Source organism: Scyliorhinus torazame, chromosome 7 (genome assembly GCF_047496885.1).
Source record: "Scyliorhinus torazame isolate Kashiwa2021f chromosome 7, sScyTor2.1, whole genome shotgun sequence".
NCBI classification, from domain to species: Eukaryota; Metazoa; Chordata; class Chondrichthyes; order Carcharhiniformes; family Scyliorhinidae; genus Scyliorhinus; species Scyliorhinus torazame.
In genome coordinates, this window is record NC_092713.1 from 49,247,240 (window position 1) to 49,267,713 (window position 20,474).

The 20,474-nt window shown below is 44.7% G+C and overlaps 1 protein-coding gene across 1 annotated transcript in view; it reads left to right on the forward strand.

The window, feature by feature from the left end:
* The window catches only part of LOC140426191 (MOB kinase activator 3C-like), a 65,125-nt gene extending 57,064 nt beyond the window's left edge, over nucleotides 1-8,061 (forward strand). The window contains exon 4 of the mRNA XM_072510662.1: nucleotides 2,152-8,061. Within this exon, the coding sequence (XP_072366763.1) occupies nucleotides 2,152-2,181 (30 nt within the window). The 3' untranslated portion in view covers nucleotides 2,182-8,061. The remainder of the gene's footprint in view (nucleotides 1-2,151) is intronic.
* The last annotated feature ends 12,413 nt before the right edge of the window (nucleotides 8,062-20,474 follow it).

Sequence of the window (20,474 nt, forward strand, 5' to 3'; positions counted from 1 at the left end):
GAGCCAGCCTCCAGGATTGGCACCAGCAGGTAATGATGGAGCCTTGGAGCTCTCTCCGGCCTCGTCTCCATCTCATGGAGTACCCCGAGGGAGGAGGAGGACGTGATGGGGCCTGTGGCGGGAGGTGCTGGTACACCTCAGCGCTTCTGAATCTCTTTTCCCCCACCTGACCCTGGCACATTTCATGGGCAGCGGGCAGAAGATGGTGACGCCTCATCACCTGTGGCACCTGAAAGTCAGCCAGGCCCATCCAGATCCAGACCCTCAAGAGGATGGCTGCAAAAGGCATCTCGGGTCAGAGGCGAAGATACGCTGCAGGCTGTCTCCACGTCTGATGTGCTGTCTCGGGTCACACCTAGAAGGAGTGGTAGGCCACGGAGGGTTTCCAGAGTGTCGGCCTGGGAGGGCTCCCAAATGACCAGAGGCTCGATTAACATTTAGAGGATACAGTGAGCAGTCAGCAGAGTTGAGCAGCCAGGGGCCTGTAACTTGTACCAAATCAGTGTGATAAGAACACTTTCTGCAACAATGGCAGGAGTCACCCCAATCTCAAGGGGGACACCCTGAATCCACAGACCCGTCAACAAGTCGCTCCCCGCTACTTCCTGCAGCCACGCCCTCCCCCAGCAAGCGTTACAATTTTAAAGTTTTTCATCCTTTGCTTATCTTCTCTCTCCCCCTCCGCAGCCATGGCGCCTAATCCCCATTTGTAAATACCTAAAGTAAACTGCTCCTGCGTGACTTCTGCCTGATCGGGCGCAGCATCACCGACCTCGATTTCGACTAGACACTCGATTCTCCGCCCAAGACCGGTTCCGCTCGCGAGGTGTAGAATTGCACCCAATATAATTGAATATGCTGCTTGAGAATGGTCATCTCTGAAAGTATATTTTCAAAGTTTTATATAGTGATACATGGGTCTGGTATTTTTAAAACAGGAAATAATTGCTCGTAAAAAGGTACATTTCGAAACCAGGCATTTCCAAACTTTCATTTGTTTCTTGCTGAGGAAAAACGAGCATTCTTCCATTGCCATTGTGGAATTTCAGACGTTGTAATTCTTTAGCAGGAAGGCATTTATTGAAAATGAAAAACCAACATCACACTAAAGTATAAACATAAAGGAATTCATCTCCATACCTGGAAATTACTCATCGGCGTTAATGATCTTCTATTAAATGGCGTAAGCTGAACCATCCAGTAATTGTTAATGAGATCAAAAGTGGCCACAAAACCCCAAACCAAGTAATTAATGTATAAAAGGTTACGTTGACTGTGGATAATGAGTAGTAATTGGCAAAGGGCTTCAATCAATGAATCCCTCTTTTTAAGGGGACAATCATCAAACCGTGGTGGATAAAGCACAAATGGCAGAAAACAACATCATAAAAGGGAAACCTGACGGAAACCTGACAATTTAAATAATAAATCCATTACCTGTGTTGACTATATACTTCAGTCTCTGTTTCAGCCTATGCTGTAGTTGACTTATTAATCACGCTGGTAATTTTTGAAATTTGTTTCACTTTTTTAAAATTCTTCTGTGAGCTTGTCAAACTGAAGAAGAATATTTTGCAGCAGTTTATATGATTGTGTTGGACAGCCACAATGTAACTAGTCTACCACATGAACAAATCTTTAAAAACCTCTTGGGCATAATTTTTGCCCCCATGGTAGGGCATATCTGGAAGCTGCTGGGTGCAAATATTTATTCCACCAACCGGTCTGCCAGGTTGCCGGCAGCATCACGCTCCGAGCCATCTCACCGGATGACTGTATCCCACATATTGCAGGATCAGGATTCCCAAATAACACTAACATCTGGGCTTCAACCCAAAATGGAGGTTGATGTAGGTTTCGGTGAATTCTTTTTAATCTAAGTTTCTGAGTGGTAGTGGTATAATCATATTGTAGTTGCTAAATATATTAAATGCCTTGGGATGTTTTGGTACATTAAAAGCGCTACCAAAATGCAAGCTGTTGTTGGTTGTGCAGTGACATTCATAGCATCCACTCCGATGCAGAATTTTCCAACGGCTTAGTTGCCCCAGAAATTGAATGTGCTTGAAAACACCCCGAACTGTAAAATGCCCCAGTTAATAAGAAAAAAAAAACTTAATTTTTCTTTTTCTCTCCCTTTCTCCCTAACAGAAAGTGATGACAGAGAAAATTTGCCACTAATTCCAGTTTGAGAGCTGCCAAAGCGCAACTCTCCCCGGTGCCAGAAAACCCAACAGCTGAGCCATGTACTCCCTCGTGCAAAGAGGGTGACCAAAAAATGAAAATCTACACTCCCAAGTTCCGGCAAAAGTTCACCAAGAGAAATCATTTCAAAGCCTAAATCAAGAATTCATTAATCTCTTCATGGAATCACATTGATGGTGATGGAATATACTCTACAATCAAAAGACCTTCATCTGAGGGAGATCATCCCCGATCTCCTCCCTTTTTATTCTCAAAGCGGATTCAATCCAGTCAACTGAAGGCAGTTGAGCAACTTCTGTGCAATTTTATTTGGATTCATCAAACAAAATACACTTGCTCCAAATCAAGGGAACTGATGTCTCTTCATCATGACTGTTTGGTTCACAAAAAAACTCTTGCTCAATCAGAGAAACCTGTGACCACATATTGTAGCCTAATTGGCCGCCATTATTCATTCTCCATAGTCTTCCTGGCCCGTCATATTGGCAGTGAATCTACATTTCATCACAGTACTCCATGGTCCACTCATCTATTACACAGCAAGAATATACTGCTCCAGAACCAGGGTACCACGAAGCAGAAAACCACATTAACTGCAAACCAAAAGATGTCAGGCATATTGGGTATATTCTGCCCCAGCACTGGACTAGGCATATAGCAATAGGATTAGACTGGACCACCAGGTATCATACAGGGGCTGTTTAGCACAGGGCTAAGTCGCTGGCTTTGAAAGCAGATCAAGGCAGGCCAGCAGCACGGTTCAATTCCCATACCAGCTTCCCCGAACAGGCGCTGGAATGTGGCGACTAGGGCCTTTTCACAGTAACTTCATTTGAAGCCTACTTGTGACAATAAGCGATTTTCATTTAATTTTCATTTTTCATATATCATATGAGCCTTGGCATTAAATACCAGCAGCATTATATCATCAGTGACTGGATAGATTGGTGTTTACACTGTTAATATGATGACTCAAAACATCTGATTATTTTTTAGTGTATAAACTAATTCTGTATGTCTCCCAAACAGTGAACAGGGTAATGTAGTACCATCACTGGTGGTACAGTGGTCTTAATGTGGCCTTCCTTGTTTTACAAGTAAAATAACATAGTAAAGACACAAGAGATACACAAGACATACGTTGCTGGGTCATGAAGAAAAATCACTCACCTCTGATAAATCAAGACTTGATGAGACGTACACTGAAATAATACAGTTTAACATGAGTGAAATGTTTGCTTTTATCCAGTATGTATTGTACTTTTACAGGATTTAAAATTGAGGCAATTTAGTCACGCACCACCAGATGAGAGTGAAATGCCAGTTTTTGCATTTTCTAAATCTAGAAAATAACTGCATGAAAGCACTTAGTATGAAACTTAAAATATCTACCCAACTTTTGAATTGGATAAAAGTCATTTCTTAAACTCTTGTTTTAAATGTACTGACAAGTGACATTCACGTTACACAAGCTCCAGGCAATGACTATCTCCAACAAGAGAGAATCTAACCATCGCCTCTTGAAATTCAATGGCATTACCATCGCTGAAATCCCCCACTATCAACATCCTTGGGGGGGTTACTATTGACCGGAAACTGAACTGAACTAGCCATATAAATACTGTGGTCAGAAGTTAGGAATCGTGCAGGGAGGAACTCGCCTCCTGACTCCCCAAAGCCTGTCCACCATCTACAAAGCACAAGTCAGGCGTGTAATGGCATATTCTCCATGTGCTTGGATTATTGCAGCTCCAACGACACTCAAGAAGCTCAGCGTCATACATGACAAAGCAGCCGCTGGACTGGGACCCTATCTGCAAACCCAGCCCCCCCCACCACAGATTCACAGTAGTAGCCGTGTGTATCATCGATGAGATGCATTGCAGGAACTCACCAAGCCTCTTTAGGTGACACCTTCCAAACTCATGACCACTACTATCTAGAAGGTCAATGGCAGCAGATACACGGGAGCACCACCATCTCGAGGTTCTCCTCCAAGCCACACACCACCCTGAGTTGGAAATATATCGCCATTCCTTCATTGTTGCTGAGTCAAATTCCTGGAATTCCCTCCCTAACAGCACTGTGGTGTATGTACACATCGCAGACTGCAGCTGTTCAAGAAGGCAGCTCACCATCACCTTCTCAAGGGCAATTAGCGATGGGCAATAAATGTTGGCCTAGCCAGCGACACCTAAATCCCATGAATGAATAATAATAAAAAATTGGGCTTCAGACCGCCCTAGAGCCTGGATTCAAAGTAGCTACAGGACCTTGTGAAAACCTGGCAATGATTGTGTCAGAATCATGCTTTTAGATAAATATCAACCAATAAATTCCAATATTTTAAAGAAAGAGAAATGAAATAAAATGCCAGTACTACTGTTCATTATTTTATCTTGGAATATTTTATGATTATTTCTAGTGAAACACCTAAACGAATTGCAGTTCTTTTAGAATGCCATTTAATCAAAATGCCAAATACATTAAAATGTTTTTCTGTACAATAGATTGAATGGATAATATAGGAAAAGCATTGGACCATACGACTCTTGAGCTTACTGTAACAGTCAGTATGATCAAAGCTGATCTTCTGCCTTCAACTTTACTTTCCTGCCTACTCCCCACATCCCTTGATTCCTCGAGAGAACAAAAGCTGCCTATCTCGCCTTGAATAAACTCACAATGGAGCATCCACAACCTTGCGAGTTGGACAATTCCAAAGATTCACAACCCTTTTAAGTTCAGAAATTTCTCTTCATCTCAGTTCTTAATGATTGACCCCTTATCCTGAGATTGTGCCCAGGTGGCCCAAGCCTGCTGAAACGGGTTTGTGTCTACCCCGACAAGCACCTTTGGAATTGTGTTTGTTTCAATGAGATCACCGCTTATTCTTCTATAATCCAGAGGTAGGTCTAATTTTCTCAGCCTCTCATCATAGGACAACCCTCTTATCCCGACAATGTTCAATGTACTGCCAGATACGCAATGTTGCTTATAACCAAGCTTGTACACAACGTGTAACTATTTGTTCACTGAAAATGAGATCCATACAGTCAGATTGCTGTGAATTCTAACATTAACCTGATTGGGAGGAAAAGCATCCAGATTACTTTGCAAGTGTGTCCAACTTGCTCAAATTTTTAGATACTGCATCAAATGATCCAGTTTACCCAAGGAGCATATCCAGGAATGTCTCCCCTTATATTCTTAGTCAGACATCAAATAACTTTGTTTAATATATTTTTGATGTAAAGTGAGACTTCTCTGACTCAAAAGCGCTTCGGCGAACTATGTTTTCTGCATCATTACAAATGACGTATCATCACAACAAAATTAAGTGACTTTGTTGGTTCCTTGCCTTGCTTTCTTTTGTTTTTGGTTGAGGAAACCATATTGCCCAGAATAATGGGAGGACTCTGTCATTTTTTATGCCTATCTGAACAGCCAGATGGAGCCCTGGTTTACTGTCTCAGTTCAGAGACAACACCTCTAACAAGGAAGCACTCCATCAGTACCTCACAGAAATCTCAGTCAAGGTTATGTGGTCAAGTCCTGTGGTGTAGTTTGAACCAACAATCTTTGGCTTAAAGATGAAAGTGATACAACTGAGCCATGCTGAAAAGATAATACTTTTCCAGTCCTCTATACAGAATTATTGATGAGACCAGGTTTGGCAAAATGATAGACACCTCAATGTTTACATAAGTCAAGCTGTATGATTTAATCATCTTCTGTGAGTCCAGTCATGACTGAAGAGTGTGATGTAGGATCACCATAGACATTCACAGATATGGCAGTGTTAGATTATCATAGAATTTACAGTGCAGAATATCTCATTATAGGTGAGATGTGGACAGCGATAGATTGTCTCAGACCATCCGGTAAAAAATAATTTGGTGAGAATTCCACACCACGTTAGTGAAATACTTACATTTGAAAAATTAGCTAAGAAAGATCCTCAACATGCACCAATCACACCCAATAAGTGTTATGGGGCACATTGGTGAAGAACCAGTTAGATTGTCAGCTAATAAGGTTTAACCTTGTTACTTATTTATACTTTTGAGTTCAGTTCAAGAGAACTGCGATGTGTACACCAGTCGTTGACAGGCTCCAATTGGTGATCATACTACATTACTCAATACGTGTCTTATCTGATGACTGAGCCTTAACTAAATTAGTCCCAGTTTTAAAAGAAATATCCATTTATCTTGGGACTTCAAGCAGACATTCAAAGAATCGCATTTTTAAAAAATGCATGCTTTATTTCTTATTCAAGTTTTATAATTTTATACGAGTAAATGCTTAGTAATTATTTCTGACTTTTTAAAACTATTAGTGGTTGAAAGTTTTAACTGTTTCTTTAATTTCAATGTTGTTGTGATGAGCTTACATAGATCACTTTTTAAAAAATAAATTTAGAGTACCCAATTAATTTTTTCCAATTAAGGGGCAATTTAGCATGGCCAATCCATCTACCCTGCACATCTTTGGGTTGTGGGGGTGAAACCCATGCAGACACAGGGAAAATGTGCAAACTCCACACGGACAGTGACCCAGAGCCGGGATCGAACGTGGGTCCTCGTTGCCGTGAGGGAGCAGTGCTAACCACTGCGCCACCATGCTGCCCTACATAGACCACTTTTAAAGATGTTTTTACTCACCAGTTTTCTCCCTCCTCCCAAGTTCTTGATTCCTTGATGGAATCATGTAGTCAATATTTAAATGCAAACGTGGAAGTAGATTGTTCAAGAATGGGGAAATCATGGCCAAGCCAGATACAGTCCTTACTGAATGACTATATACGTGCACAGATTTGAGAAATCAAGCTGGGAACCTTTCTGGTGTAAATAACTCTGGTGTGAATGACTGATATTTTGTATATGAACTTGCTGAACTATTAGTGAAATTCCACTATCTTAGTTTCAAAAGCTAATTTCATGTTAAATGTTTCAAAGGACAATTAGGGATGGGCAAACGTGCTGGCTTAGCCAGTGATGCCCACATCTCAGATGAAAATGTAAAAGAAATAGGAGATTTTTTCTTTTGATTTAAAAAAACTGACATGATCCATTGCAAAATCTTGAACTTTCAATGCATGCATACATACTTTCCATTTCTCTGTCAAACTCCTGTAAGTTAAAATCAGGTGAAACTGTATCTGTTTAATTTGATTTTATGCAGAATATTCACCTATAGAAATCTATTATTCACGAGGTTTTTTTAAATTTGAAATGCAAAAGATGCCATTGTCCAGAAATATTGCTTTTTATATCAAAAGTGAATGTGATTGTGAATGACTTTCCTACAAGAACTTCTGCTGGATTGGAGAATGGATAGAATTTGCAGCATGTTGTAAAAGACTTAAGGCAGGATTCTATGGTCGGCGACACCAAAATTGTGTTCGGCGATTGGGGCTGGAGAATCCCCGTTTGCGCCGGAATCGGGGGCGCCGCCGCTTTTGCAATGCTCCGCCCTCTCAAACGGCGTGCGCATGTGCGACCACAGACCTGGCAATTCTCCGGCCGTATCTGCAGGTAAAGCCGGGGCCTTTACGCTGCGTATCTGCTAGCTCCCCACCAGATGGAGGATTGGTGCAGCTTATGCCCCGTTTTTTTTTTCGGGCGTTAAACGCCACTGTTCCCACGTTAGTCTTCAAATCGGAGAATCCCGCCCTATTAGATTTTGTAATGGATAAAGATGTATGGACTTAAGACATTCTCATTATGTTTCCCTTACTTGTGCATTGTACAGATATTCTCATTATGTTTCTCTTACTTGTGCATTGTACTTTTAATACTGCTTTTGAGCTTTGTTATTCTGTTTGTTTGAAAATAAAGTTGTTGGTAACTACTTTGTAAATCATTGGTTTTCTCTGCCATTTTAAAGAGAATTGCTTAAAACTATGTTCTGTCGAAATTTACTGCATGTGGAGTAATATTAGGTATGACCCTCTGTGGGGAGAGATCATAGAATAGGTACAGTTCTCAAATCATATGTGCTTCCAAGTATCATTGTGGGCTGTTGTAGGTGGAGAGGGTTAAAACCTCCAGAATTGCAGCACTTAATGTACAATTCATTACAGAGTGGCTATCCAGTCCTCCAGTAAAATGTTCACCTAAAACAGCAGTCTATTAAGTCCAATTTGGGGTTAACGTGTGTTCCCATTGTCATGTTGTCTCCAGCTTCCCATATTCACCTGGTGTCAGCAGAATTTCACACCTAAACATTTGTCACCCAATTCAACTGAAAACTCTAGCAATTCTTTTTTAGCTGCTTACTAAAATAATTCACTTCAAAGAAGGTGTGAAATATTGCTTTTTTCCATATGACTAAAAATTCAATCTGCTGTGATTTAAAAGACATACATCAGTTTTACAGCTTGAACAGTCACAAGCTGTTTTCTTAACGCCTGTTTGATAAAGGCTATCTGCATTTCAAAACCTTCCTTTGCAGCTGCTGTTAACCCTTCGTGGGATTTTTCCCTACATTCTCTCATGTACTCTTAGGTCAGGTATTGCCAGATTTCCATGTTTCAAATGACATATTTCCCATTTTTTCTTTTACAGTACTCAAAAAATGTTGTGTGAAGGAACAACGTCTTGTCTTAATGATTGCCCAAACAATGAGTTCTGAATTACATTCAAGCTATCAGGGAACGTGTTCAGTAGTGACCAAGAATGTTTAGGGCAGCATGGTAGCACATGTGGATGGCACTGTGGCTTCACAGCACCAGGGTCCCAGGTTTGATTCCCTACTGTCACTGTCTGTGCGGAGTCTGCATGTTCTCCCTGTGTCTGCCTGGGTTTCCTCCCACAGTCCAAAGACGTGCAGGTTAGGTGGATTGCCCATGATAAATTGTCCTTAGTGACCAAAAAAGGTTAGGAGGGGTTATTGGGTTACGGGGAGAGGGTGGAAGTGAGGGCTTAAGGGGGTTGGTGCAGACTTGACGGGCCGAATGGCCTCCTTCTGCACTGTATGTTCTATGTACTCACGGAAGAAACAACATAACAGATTCACATGGCCAGTGGTGATATTTGTCCTGACCACATGCCCAATTAGGTAATTTGGTGACAACGTTCCAATAGGGGCATATAATGACAATTCCGGCTGCAACTGGGGACGGGGCATGCGGTGGCTGCCAGAACACTTGAGGACTTCCATAATTGGCAGGCAAAGAAGGAACTGGAAACTGGAGTATGTTGCGGAAGTTGTAAATAATAGTTCATTAATTAGCTTTCCTTCAATTTTACTTTAATTTGCATCCTATTATTATAAATAAAAGGTGCACTTTTTAAAACTTTGATTTCTGATTGGTGACACACAGGGTCACCAAAATTTCCAATCAAAAGAACAGAAATATCAGCGCATGAATCACATTGGGCCATTTGTTACACCAGGTAGCAATAGATTAGAGTGTCATTGCCTGCCCTATTGACTGTGCTCTTGGGGCTAAAGAATTATCAACGTTTACAGCACAGAAACAGACTTTTTGGCTCATTTTGTACAGGTTTCCAGTTTTCTAGAGCAACCCAAAAATTAATCTTCTTGGCCACATCATTGCTATTGGGGTCCTGGGGGGTGGGCTTCCACCCGCCTTGTCAATAATGACCCAGCAGTAGTTATTTTCCCAATTTGGGTGTGTTATATTACAGAGATGTAATATATATATTACTCATTTGTCTTGCCGAGTTGTATTTAACTTGATGATAAATAGTTGAAGTCTTGCAGTTGATGACAAATTATTTATTGAGTAACAATATAATATACTTGTGAGTCATTTTACTTTAATACTTTGACTAGTAATAGAATTAACTAAGATTAAATTAAATTAACAATTAATATAATGCACTACACTCTGAGCTGATCATTTCTATCCTCCAGCTGCAATACACACACACTAACCTAAAGAAAGAGCAGGAAACTCCTTATATAGTTCCTGTTATTATTGCCATCTAGTGGTGAACAGAACTACGGTTAATTCGACTCCGGGAGCTCAGAGAGCTTCATTCACCCGGACATGGTAAGACTTTGTTCGCTCCCAATAGTCCCGACGCGACAAACTATCTCCCTCGCCTCTGGGTCGCACTCGGTGTAAATCCAAGGGTGCACTGCTGCAACCCTCGCGATCCAGGGGGCTGAGTACGCTAATTTTAAACTATATGTGCTCCCAGACCTCTGTGCTCCCCTCCTCTTAGGACTTGATTTTCAGTGCAACCGCAGGAGCCTAACTCTTAAATTCGGGGGGGCCCTGCCCCCGCTCACTATATGCAGCCTCGCGACCCTAAAAATCGACCCTGCCCCCCTCTTTGCGAACCACACCGCCAATAGCCACCAGAAGCAGGTGGTTATAATATGCAGGACAGGACGTTCATTAGGTCCGAGGTCCAGCGTCTTTTGCGGGAAGGGGTCATAGAAGCCAGCAATAGCCCCTGGAGAGCTCAGGTGGTGGTCGTTCAGACCGGGGGAAAGTTCCGGATGGTGGTTGATTACAGCCAGACCATTAACCGCTTTACGCAACTCGATGCGTACCCCCTTCCCCGGATTGCAGACATGGTAAATCAGATTGTGCACTACCGCATGTTCTCTACGGTAGATCTGAAGTCTGCATATCACCAGCTCCCAATCCGCCCGGAGGACCGCCACTACATAGCGTTTGAGGCAGATGGCCGCCTTTTCCATTTCCTCCGGGTCCCCTTTGGCGTCACAAACGGGATTTCGGTGTTCCAACGAGCAATGGACCGAATGGTGGACCAGTACGGGCTGCGGGCCACGTTTCCGTACTTGGACAATGTAACCATCTGCGGCCATGATCAGCAGGACCACGACACCAACCTCCCCCGATTTCTCCAAACCGCCAAAAAACTCAACCTCACCTACAACAAGGAGAAATGTGTTTTCCGCACAACCAGGCTAGCCATCCTCGGCTACGTCATGGAAAACGGGGTCCTAGGGCCCGACTCTGACCGTATTCCAATTTCCTCCAATTCCCTCTCCCTCACTGCCCCAAGGCCCTGAAGAGGTGCCTTGGATTTTTCTCCTATTACGCCCAGTGGGTCCCCCAGTATGCAGACAAAGCCCGCCCACTATTTAAGGCCACCATTTTTCCACTGGCAGCCGAGGCTCGCCAGTCCTTCAACTGCATCAAGGCGGACATCGCCAAAGCTGCAATGCGCGTGGTGGACAAGTCCGCCCCCTTCCAGGTGGAGGGCGATGCCTCAGAGGTACCTCTGATACATTAACCAATCATGTATTTACATATACAGAGATCATTACACCCCCCTTTTTGTGTTACATTTTTCTATATATTACAAAGAAAATTGTACATAAAAATGAAGTATTCTGTCATGCATTGTACATCAGTTATGAATCAATCAGTCAACTGTTTATACATTTAATCTCTTAGGTTTCTTTCTTTCTTCTGTTTTCAAGTACTAACAAGTCATCATGAGGTGTTCAAATGGTTAAATCACTTTTGTTGTCTGACCTTGATTTTATTTCTGTGATTGTGGTATTGATTTTTTAATGTCATTTGTCTTAAAAACTGTTTTGCTTCTTTGTCTTGGAGCAAATATGAATGTAGAAACTTTGTTGGCATGACATTTATTTTGTCTGAATCATGTCCATGTTATGTTTCTACTCTTGCCATTATTTTGGACTGTACTGTTACGTTGCCCTTCAGTTGCAGAGTTGCACCATGTTGTACAGAACTGTTGTTTAAATAATTTCCAATTTAAATGTAAGTTAACGGTAATTTTCAGCTGCCATGGAGCTTGAACGTGGTCCAATCGAATCGATTTGTTGTCGAGGATTCATTTGCTGCGAGGACTTCCACAGTCAAACAGTCTGTATCGGAACTTTTTCTTTTCCCTCCTAATCTTACTACTTGTTGCTGTTAAAGCTTTTTTTAATCTGGTACCATGTTACATTACAACTCCTCGTAACATGTTATATTACAGAGATGCAATATATATATTCCTCATTTGTCTTGCCAAGTTGTATTTAACTTGGTGATAAACAGTCAAAGTCTTTGAATTGATGACAAATTATTTATTGAGTAACAATATAATATACTTGTGAGTTCTTTTACTTTAATATTTTGACTAGTAATAGAATTAACTAAGATTAGATTAAATTAACAATTAATATAATACACTACACTCTGAGCTGGTCACTTCTATCCTCTAGCTGCAATACACACACACTAACCTAAAAGGGCTGGAAACTCCTTGTATAGTTCCTGTTAGTGTTGCCATCTAGTGATCATCTGACTGTACATTAACCAATCATGTATTTACATATACAGAGATCACTACAGGGTGGAGAGGTCCTGTAAAGTTTCTGTATTTGCTCTCATGGTTCTTTCGGTCAGGGCAGTTGTGACATAGAGACTTTAATCTGTCTCCCTGGGTTGTGTTGAGCATATATCAGGCATTGCTGAAAATATGCAGCTACATCTCTTCCCATTCCTTGCCAGCACCAGCATCTACCTATCCTTCCTATCATGGCTTCTCCCCAGTGGTGAGAGTTCCTGAGGTATATTTTCAGAAGTTGTTCTTGAATGCAACGGGCAGCACTACATCCCCCTCCCTTTGCCAACTCCATTGGCGTCTTTGACTATCCCTTGCCTTTCCCACTGGCTCTTTTCTTCCTCTTCAATGTCCCTGTGCAAGTTCACCGTGGTCACCTCTTCCGACTCAATTGCTGCTGCCACCACTTGATACCCTAGGCCGGTTGTGGCTGCTTCTTTAGCTGCGTCATCTGCCCACTGGTTACCTAATTGGATGGAGCCTTTCCTCTCCGGCTTGCCTTCCCTTTTAATTTAGAACACCCAATTCATTTTTTTTCCAATTAAGGGACAGTTTTAGCGTAGCCAATCCACTACCCTACACATCTTTGGGTTGTGGGGGTGAGACCCATGCAGACACGGGGAGACCCTGGGGTCTACTTTGACCTTTATTACTGCCACCTCGAATGGCAGTTTTGTGACCTCCACTAACTCTTTGATTATTGTCTCATGCTGTATGTGGCCTCTGCCTGATGTAATATATCCCCTTTGGCTCAAGGCTACCATGCAATCGCACAACCCTGAAGGCGTATCTATTGTCGATATAAATGCTAACCCGTTTCCTTCCATGCACAAGGCCTCTTTTAATGCTACCAGCTCTGCTACCTGGGCTGAGAGGTAACCCATCAATTCTCCTTTACTAAGGACCTGTCCCTGGTCACCAACCACTATCCACCCAATACACAAAATTCCATCCACGTACCTGTGAGATCCGTCTTCAAATAGGGTCATGTCCTCCCCTGCTAACTCATTCTCCTTTAACGTTCCTGGAGTCTCTTTGTCTATCTATTGCAAACAGCTGTATTGTGGTATGAAGATATATGCCTGTCATGATATGCACACAGAGGGTAGTGGGTGCCTGGAACTCGCTGCCGAAGGAGGTGGTGGAAGCAGGGACGATAGTGACATTTAAGGGGCATCTTGACAAATACATGAATAAGATGGGAATAGAGGGATACGGACCCAGGAAGTGTAGAAGATTTTAGTTTAAACGGGCAGCATGGTCGGCATAGGCCCTCTGCTGTACTTTTCTTTGTTCTTTGTTCATACAATCAATGAACACTCAGAATAGGACACAGTCAATGGGCAGTCAGGACACTCAGAGGTGGCATCACCACAAGGGGCATGACATAAACACTATAAAAGAGATGAGGCACTCACACCCTGCCTCTTTTCACAGACAGACATCAAGAGAGTTAGACAGGGTTGATCAGCAGCGTCACACCCCATCACATGGCTTAGAGCAAGCTGGCACAGTTAGACTGAGTTACTACAGTTAGATTAGCAGAGAGTCGAACTCATTTGAGAACAGTGTTAATAGTTCAATAAACACGTTGAAGTCATTTCAGAGTCTGGAGCATCCTTTAGTTAAGACTGCATCAAGTAGCAGCCTGTGTTATCTGAAGCAGCATAACACAACATGATACCAGGAGTGACTGTTCAATCTATTTAGTTCAATTCAGCAAGATCCGTGACAACCAGCTCCTGAATACAGGCACAATGGACAAGATTCAGGCTCCTCAACAGCTCAGGACCACCGGCAATCTTAGTGCCAACTGGCGATCATTCAAACAGAAGCATCCGACCTCAATGGCACGACCGATGCTCTGAAGATAGCTCTTCTACTCACCACTGCGGGTGACCATGCGATAGAGATCTTCAACTCCTTTCACTTTTTCGAAGGGCAGGACAAAACAAAGTACCAAACCATCCTGGACAAATTCGACAGCCACTGCGAGGTGGACACCAACAAAATCTTCGAGCGTTACATCTTCAAGCAGAGGATGCAAGGTAAAGACGAATCCTTCAACTCTTATCTAACTAACCTTAGACTGCTAGCGCAATCCTGCAACTTTGGTGATATCACTGTATCACTGACTCCATGATCAGAGACCAAACCTTTTTTGATGTCCGCTCTGATCCTCTGCAAGAGCAATTGTTGAAAATCAAGCACATGACCCTGCCAGTCGCGATTGAAACGTGTACTGTGCATGCGCACTCTAAAAATCGCTATTCACAGTACAAAATGGCAGAAAGTGAAAAACAAGCCTCCCACAAGGTGGAGAGTGTTCAGGACATCTCCCGGATGCAGCGCCTCCACATTGACAAAAGCGGCCATTTTGCGCGCTCTTCCCAGGGCCCGAGGCATGCGCAATGCGATCGGGAACACGAAGCGGCCTAAAACTGCACTGCGCCGGTGCAGACGTCTGAGAACTGCACCGCGCATGCGCAACAACGCACTGTGCGTCATGACGCCGACATCATGACGTGTGCGCTCTGCGGCACTTCCCATTTTTTTAAAAACTGCCCTGCAAGAGGCAAACTCTGTTTAAATTGTGGGAAACCAAACCACTATGCAGCCCTGTGCAGAGCTGCACCACCAGTCAGGAGCCAGCACTCCCAATTCCGACAGCGGCACATCAGAAGTGTGCAACACCGAATGCATGACTCTGACCCAGGCAGTGCAACCGATCCAGATGATGAATACCTGGACAACACTTACCGAGTGGGCATTATTACAAAGTGCGAATACGCCACACCGGACACATCGCGAGTCCAGTCAATCCTGGCCGTGGATTCTGAGGACGAATGGCAGGCAGTGATGAAGGTCAACCACTGCCCCATCCAGTTCAAACTGGACACAGGTGCCTCCACCAACCTGATTTTGCAGGTGGACTTCAAGAGAATCAAGAAACCCCCCACAATCCTTCCAGCTGCCTGCAAACTCCTGGACTACAATGGAAACGCAATCAAGGCACTGGGGTCCTGCCATCTGCAGGTGTCCAGCCGACACACACAAGCAAGCTTACGCTTCGAGATTGTTAAACCAGACAGGGCGTCCCTGCTAGGTGCGCATGCCTGCAAGCAACTGAACCTCATTCAAAGGGTCTACACTACGATGCCGTCCCATTCGGATCTTCAGGCCAGCATCGACGACATCCTAACCCAGTATACAGATGTATTTAGCGGGATGGACACGCTGCCGTACGAGTACAAGATTCTACTGCGGCCTGATGCCAAGTCAGTGGTCCACACACCACGACCTGTCCCTGCCCAACTGAGAGAGCGCCTGAAGGCAGAGCTCACGAGTCTACAACAAAAAGGCCTCACCTCCAAGGTCACTGAACCAACTGACTGGGTCAGCTCGATGGTGTGCGTAAAGAAGCCTTTGGGGGACCTACGCATCTGCACTGACCCCAAGGATCTGAACAAAAATATTATGCGGGAACATTACCCCATCCCAAAGAGGGAAGAAATCATGAGCGAGATGGCACACGCTCGCTTCTTCACAAAATTGGACGCATCGCAAGGATTTTGGCAAATCCAGCTTAAAGAATCCAGCAGAAGGCTCTGCACCTTCAACACGCCTTTTGGCAGGTTCTGCTATCAACCGAATGCCATTTGGCATCATCTCAGCATCAGAGATTTTCCATCGCATCATGGAACAGATGATGGAGGGAATAGAAGGAGTTTGTGTCTCCGTTGACGATATCATAATCCGCACTATCCGCAGTCCAATGGCAAAGTCGAAAAAGGGGTGCACATCGTTAAGCAGCTCATCCACAAGGCCTCTGACTCTGCTTCTGACATACACCTTGCACTCCTTGCGTACCGGGCGACTCCCTTGTCCACTGGCATGTCGCCAGCTCAACTGCTGATGAACAGGGACCTGCGGACGACGCTTCCAGCCATACACCTGCCCAACCTTGATCACCTCTCGGTGCTGCAGAAGATGCAGCAGCTTTGCGACAGCCAAAAGCAGGGCTATGACGCACACGTCTGGACGTGCTATCCCCGGCAGACACGGTCAGGATCAAGATACTGGATGGTGGGTGGTCTGCTCTGGCTGCCGTTGTTCGACAGGCCACGCCCAGATCCTATGTCATACGTATGGCTGATGGCTCCATTGTGCGAAGGAATCGAAGGGCACTGCGAAAAGTTGCTTGCCCACAACCACTTTCCCCTCCATTTCCACATGTCGAATTGCCACCTCCAGACACCTCGAACCACGAGGCCACCAGTCGTGCCTCCCACTCGCCTGTCAAGACACCGTCATCCCTCCAACACCTCTCCGGCGGTCGACGAGGATCAGATGCAAGCCTCAGAGACTGGGCTTATGAGCATTTGTTTTGTTTGTTCTGTTCTGTATTCCTCAGTCAGTCACATTAGACAGACACATTCACATATATATATACACACATCTAAAAAAAAGGGAGATGTCATGACATGCAAACATGCAACCAATGAACACTCAGAATAGGACACAACCAATGGGCAGTCAGGACACACAGAGGTGGCATCACCACAACGGGGCATGACATAAACACTATAAAAGGGATGAGGCACTCGCACCCTGCTTCTTTCCACAGACAGACATCCAGAGAGTTAGACAGGGTTGATCAGCAGCATCACACCCCAGCACGTGGCTTAGAGCAAGCTGGTACAGTTAGACTGAGTTACTACAGTTAGATTAGCAGAGAGTCGAACTCCTTTGAGAATTGTGTTAATAGTTCAATAAACACGTTGAACACATTTCAGAGTCTGGAGCATCCTTTAGTTAAGACTGCATCAAGTAGCAGCCTGTGTTATCCAAAGCAGAATAACAGAACAATGCCTTCTCTCCTGGCAGAATGCCCTCTGCTGGATTAGCCCTAATATCATGAATTATCACAATTGATTTGTCCTTTGCCAACAACATAGTTTCCCATGCTGCCCACCTACTATCTGATACTGTTCTTAGCTTTTCTGTGTTAAGCAGCTCAATTGTGGTGTGCCTCATATGCAGGATTAATTCTCCTGTCACCCCAAAGGTTCGCAGGCCTTTACTGCCAATGACACAATCAATAGCTGCCACGCATCAAGACATCCCACTTACTACAGGGGATTGTCTCATGGATAAGTGGCCTACAGGTCTCATCTGGTCTCTGTGTTCCTACATTAGTACTGTACTGTCAAACCCCTTCCTCATTGTGAACATACAGTTTTCCCATACAAATTAATCCCAAAGTAGGTGCCCAGATGAGCGCTTGTTTTAATGCAATATATGATTGTTCCTAGTCCCCTCCCTATTCTATATAATTCTGTGATGATTTCCCCCCCCCCTTTTCTACGGGTGCTGCAATCCTTGCAAATTTATCCACTAAAATTCCTGTAGTAATTAAACAAGACATAAAACCTGCCCCCCCCCCCCCCCCCCCCCCCGCACATCTACGGGCCTTGGCATCCTTTCTATGGCCTCCTTCTGGCTACGGGGAGCACCTGTTTACCTTGTGTTATCAGGTATCTCAGATACTGAACTTCCTGCTTCTCCATTTGGGCCTTCTTTAAGCTCACTTTAAAGCCTGCTGATTCCAGCAACATTTGGATATAATAAAGCCCCAATGTGTCCCCTGGCCATTTCAGAGGTGATTAGGAGGTTGGGTCATCCACATATTGAATGACTGTACTGCCTTCACTATTGGTGTCATGCTAACTCTTCCACAATTATGTTTGTGTCATGCCCAGACCCTACTGATTTGCTGGCACAGTGTTCTCCATGCCCATGACGTTTCCATGGGTCCATTGCTTAGTTCGACATTGCTTAGTTCAGCTATGTTGCATAAGAGCATTGGTGTTTGATTCCTCTTGTTTTGTCAGAGTATCTGTCCCCATGATACTTCCCTCAGTAGTCTGACACACCCAGTTCCGATAGGCAACACTAGGCTTCCTACTTCTAGGGGAGTTATATCATGGATGCTTTTGGGACTTGTCTTTCCTCACACATCAGTGCAGTGGATAATTACAAGGCTTCCCTAGTTAACTTAATTAGTATCAATGAACATTGCAGTCACCTGCTGGCGGACATTCCCTCTAATTTGTTGTGTATGAGCATTTACTCACCTACACTACTATAAGTAGAGGGTGGTAATGATCACCATTCATGTATGCTCTTTCCCTTTTCTGCCTCCTCTCCTTGGCGCTTCCTGTCCTGAGTCCTCCTTTAGTTGTTTAGACACTCGGCCAGATCGTATTCGGGTTGGCTTACTGCTCTACCTAGATAACTGGACTCACCCATTGGCACGTCGCCCCAATGATACGACATGGGTATCCTGCTGACTATGCCAAACTGTTGGGGCGCAACATGACAAACAATCCGGAGGCTTAGGAACATGTTATCGGTCATTCATTCAAGCAAACACAGGGAGAGCCAGCTGCCTTAGGCAGTCTAAGACAAAAATGTTCTACTTCCAAAGATTTTCTTCCATTAATACACCTGGTGGTGTTTTGTAAGGGCCCCGAAGAATCCAGCACGAGTTTTAAGGATACAAAATAATAACGTTTATTTACTATAACAATATATACATAACAGTAGCAGTAACTTCCCTTGCTACCTTCTCCTTCCTCCTGGTTCCTGGACTGGCCAGCTTATTTATAGTAGGAGTTTCTCCGCCCCCCTCATTGGGGAAGTTCATACTCCCATAGGATTGTGGGATAGTCATTAGTCCCCAGCCAATCGTCAGTAGGCAGGTTATAACATCCCTCCCCCCCAAAGTCCAAGGAATCCACCATAAGCCCTGGCGAAGGAAGGCGTCAAACTCGTTTGGCCGCAGGCCGAACGCCATTTGCACGCGGCGCTGGATCAGGCGGCGTATAACGAGACAGAGACCGGCGCTTCCGCGATGAACGGCGCGGTTGTACATCCACGGCCTGTGGACCCGAGGATTCCCCCTCTGATTCATCCTGTGTCTCCATCTCGGAGTCAGAGTCTGCTGCCTCCGTCATGTCAGCGTCTCTATCCCCATTCGGTCCCGTCACGACCTGCGCAGGCTTCGAGTGAGGCACCAGTGGAAGATTTGGAGGACTACCTTCCCTTGTTTCTGGTCTTTGCCGCTGTTGAACTGAGCTCCGGGGGCGGGGAATCTTTTGCGGGGATGATCTTCTGGACCGGACGTGGTCTACATGTTTTCGCTGGAGACGACCCTGGGCTTGCACTTGGTACGATATAGGGCCCGTTTGGCGAAAGATTACACCAGGAACCCATTGGGCACCACCAGCAAAATTCCGCACGAATACTGGGTCACCGGGCGCAAACTGCCGAATCGGACGATGCCGAGACAATCCCGGTCCCTGCCGTTCTTGTGTGCGGCGTACTTTTGCGCCAATATCCGGGAAGACCATACTAAGGCGGGTGCGAAGTCTCCGGCCCATTAGGAGTTCTGCGGGAGCTACCCCAGTCACTGTATGGGGGGTGGTCCTGTACGTAAACAGAAACCGAGCCAGTCTCGTGTCCATTGATCCGGAAGACTGCTTCTTTAGGCCTCTTTTGAATGTTTGCACTGCACGCTCTGCCAACCCATTTGAAGCCGGGTGGTAAGGGGCAGTGCGGATATGGCGGATGCCGTTCGTCTTTGTAAACCTAGCAAACTCCTCACTCGTGAATGGGGTGCCATTATCCGTGACCAGCACCTCGGGGAGGCCATGCGTGCAAAATGATAAACGCATTTTTTCAATTGTTGTGCAGGACGTTGTCCCCTGCATCTTATGCACCTCCAGCCATTTGGACTGGGCGTCAATTAGTAGAAGGAACATGGATCCCTGAAAAGGGCCTGCGAAATCTGCATGTAAGCGTGCCCAAGGCCGCCCTGGCCATTCCCAGTGATGTAGGGGCGCGGCCGGCGGAAGCTTCTGATGCTCCTGGCAAATGGAGCAGTTTTGGGCC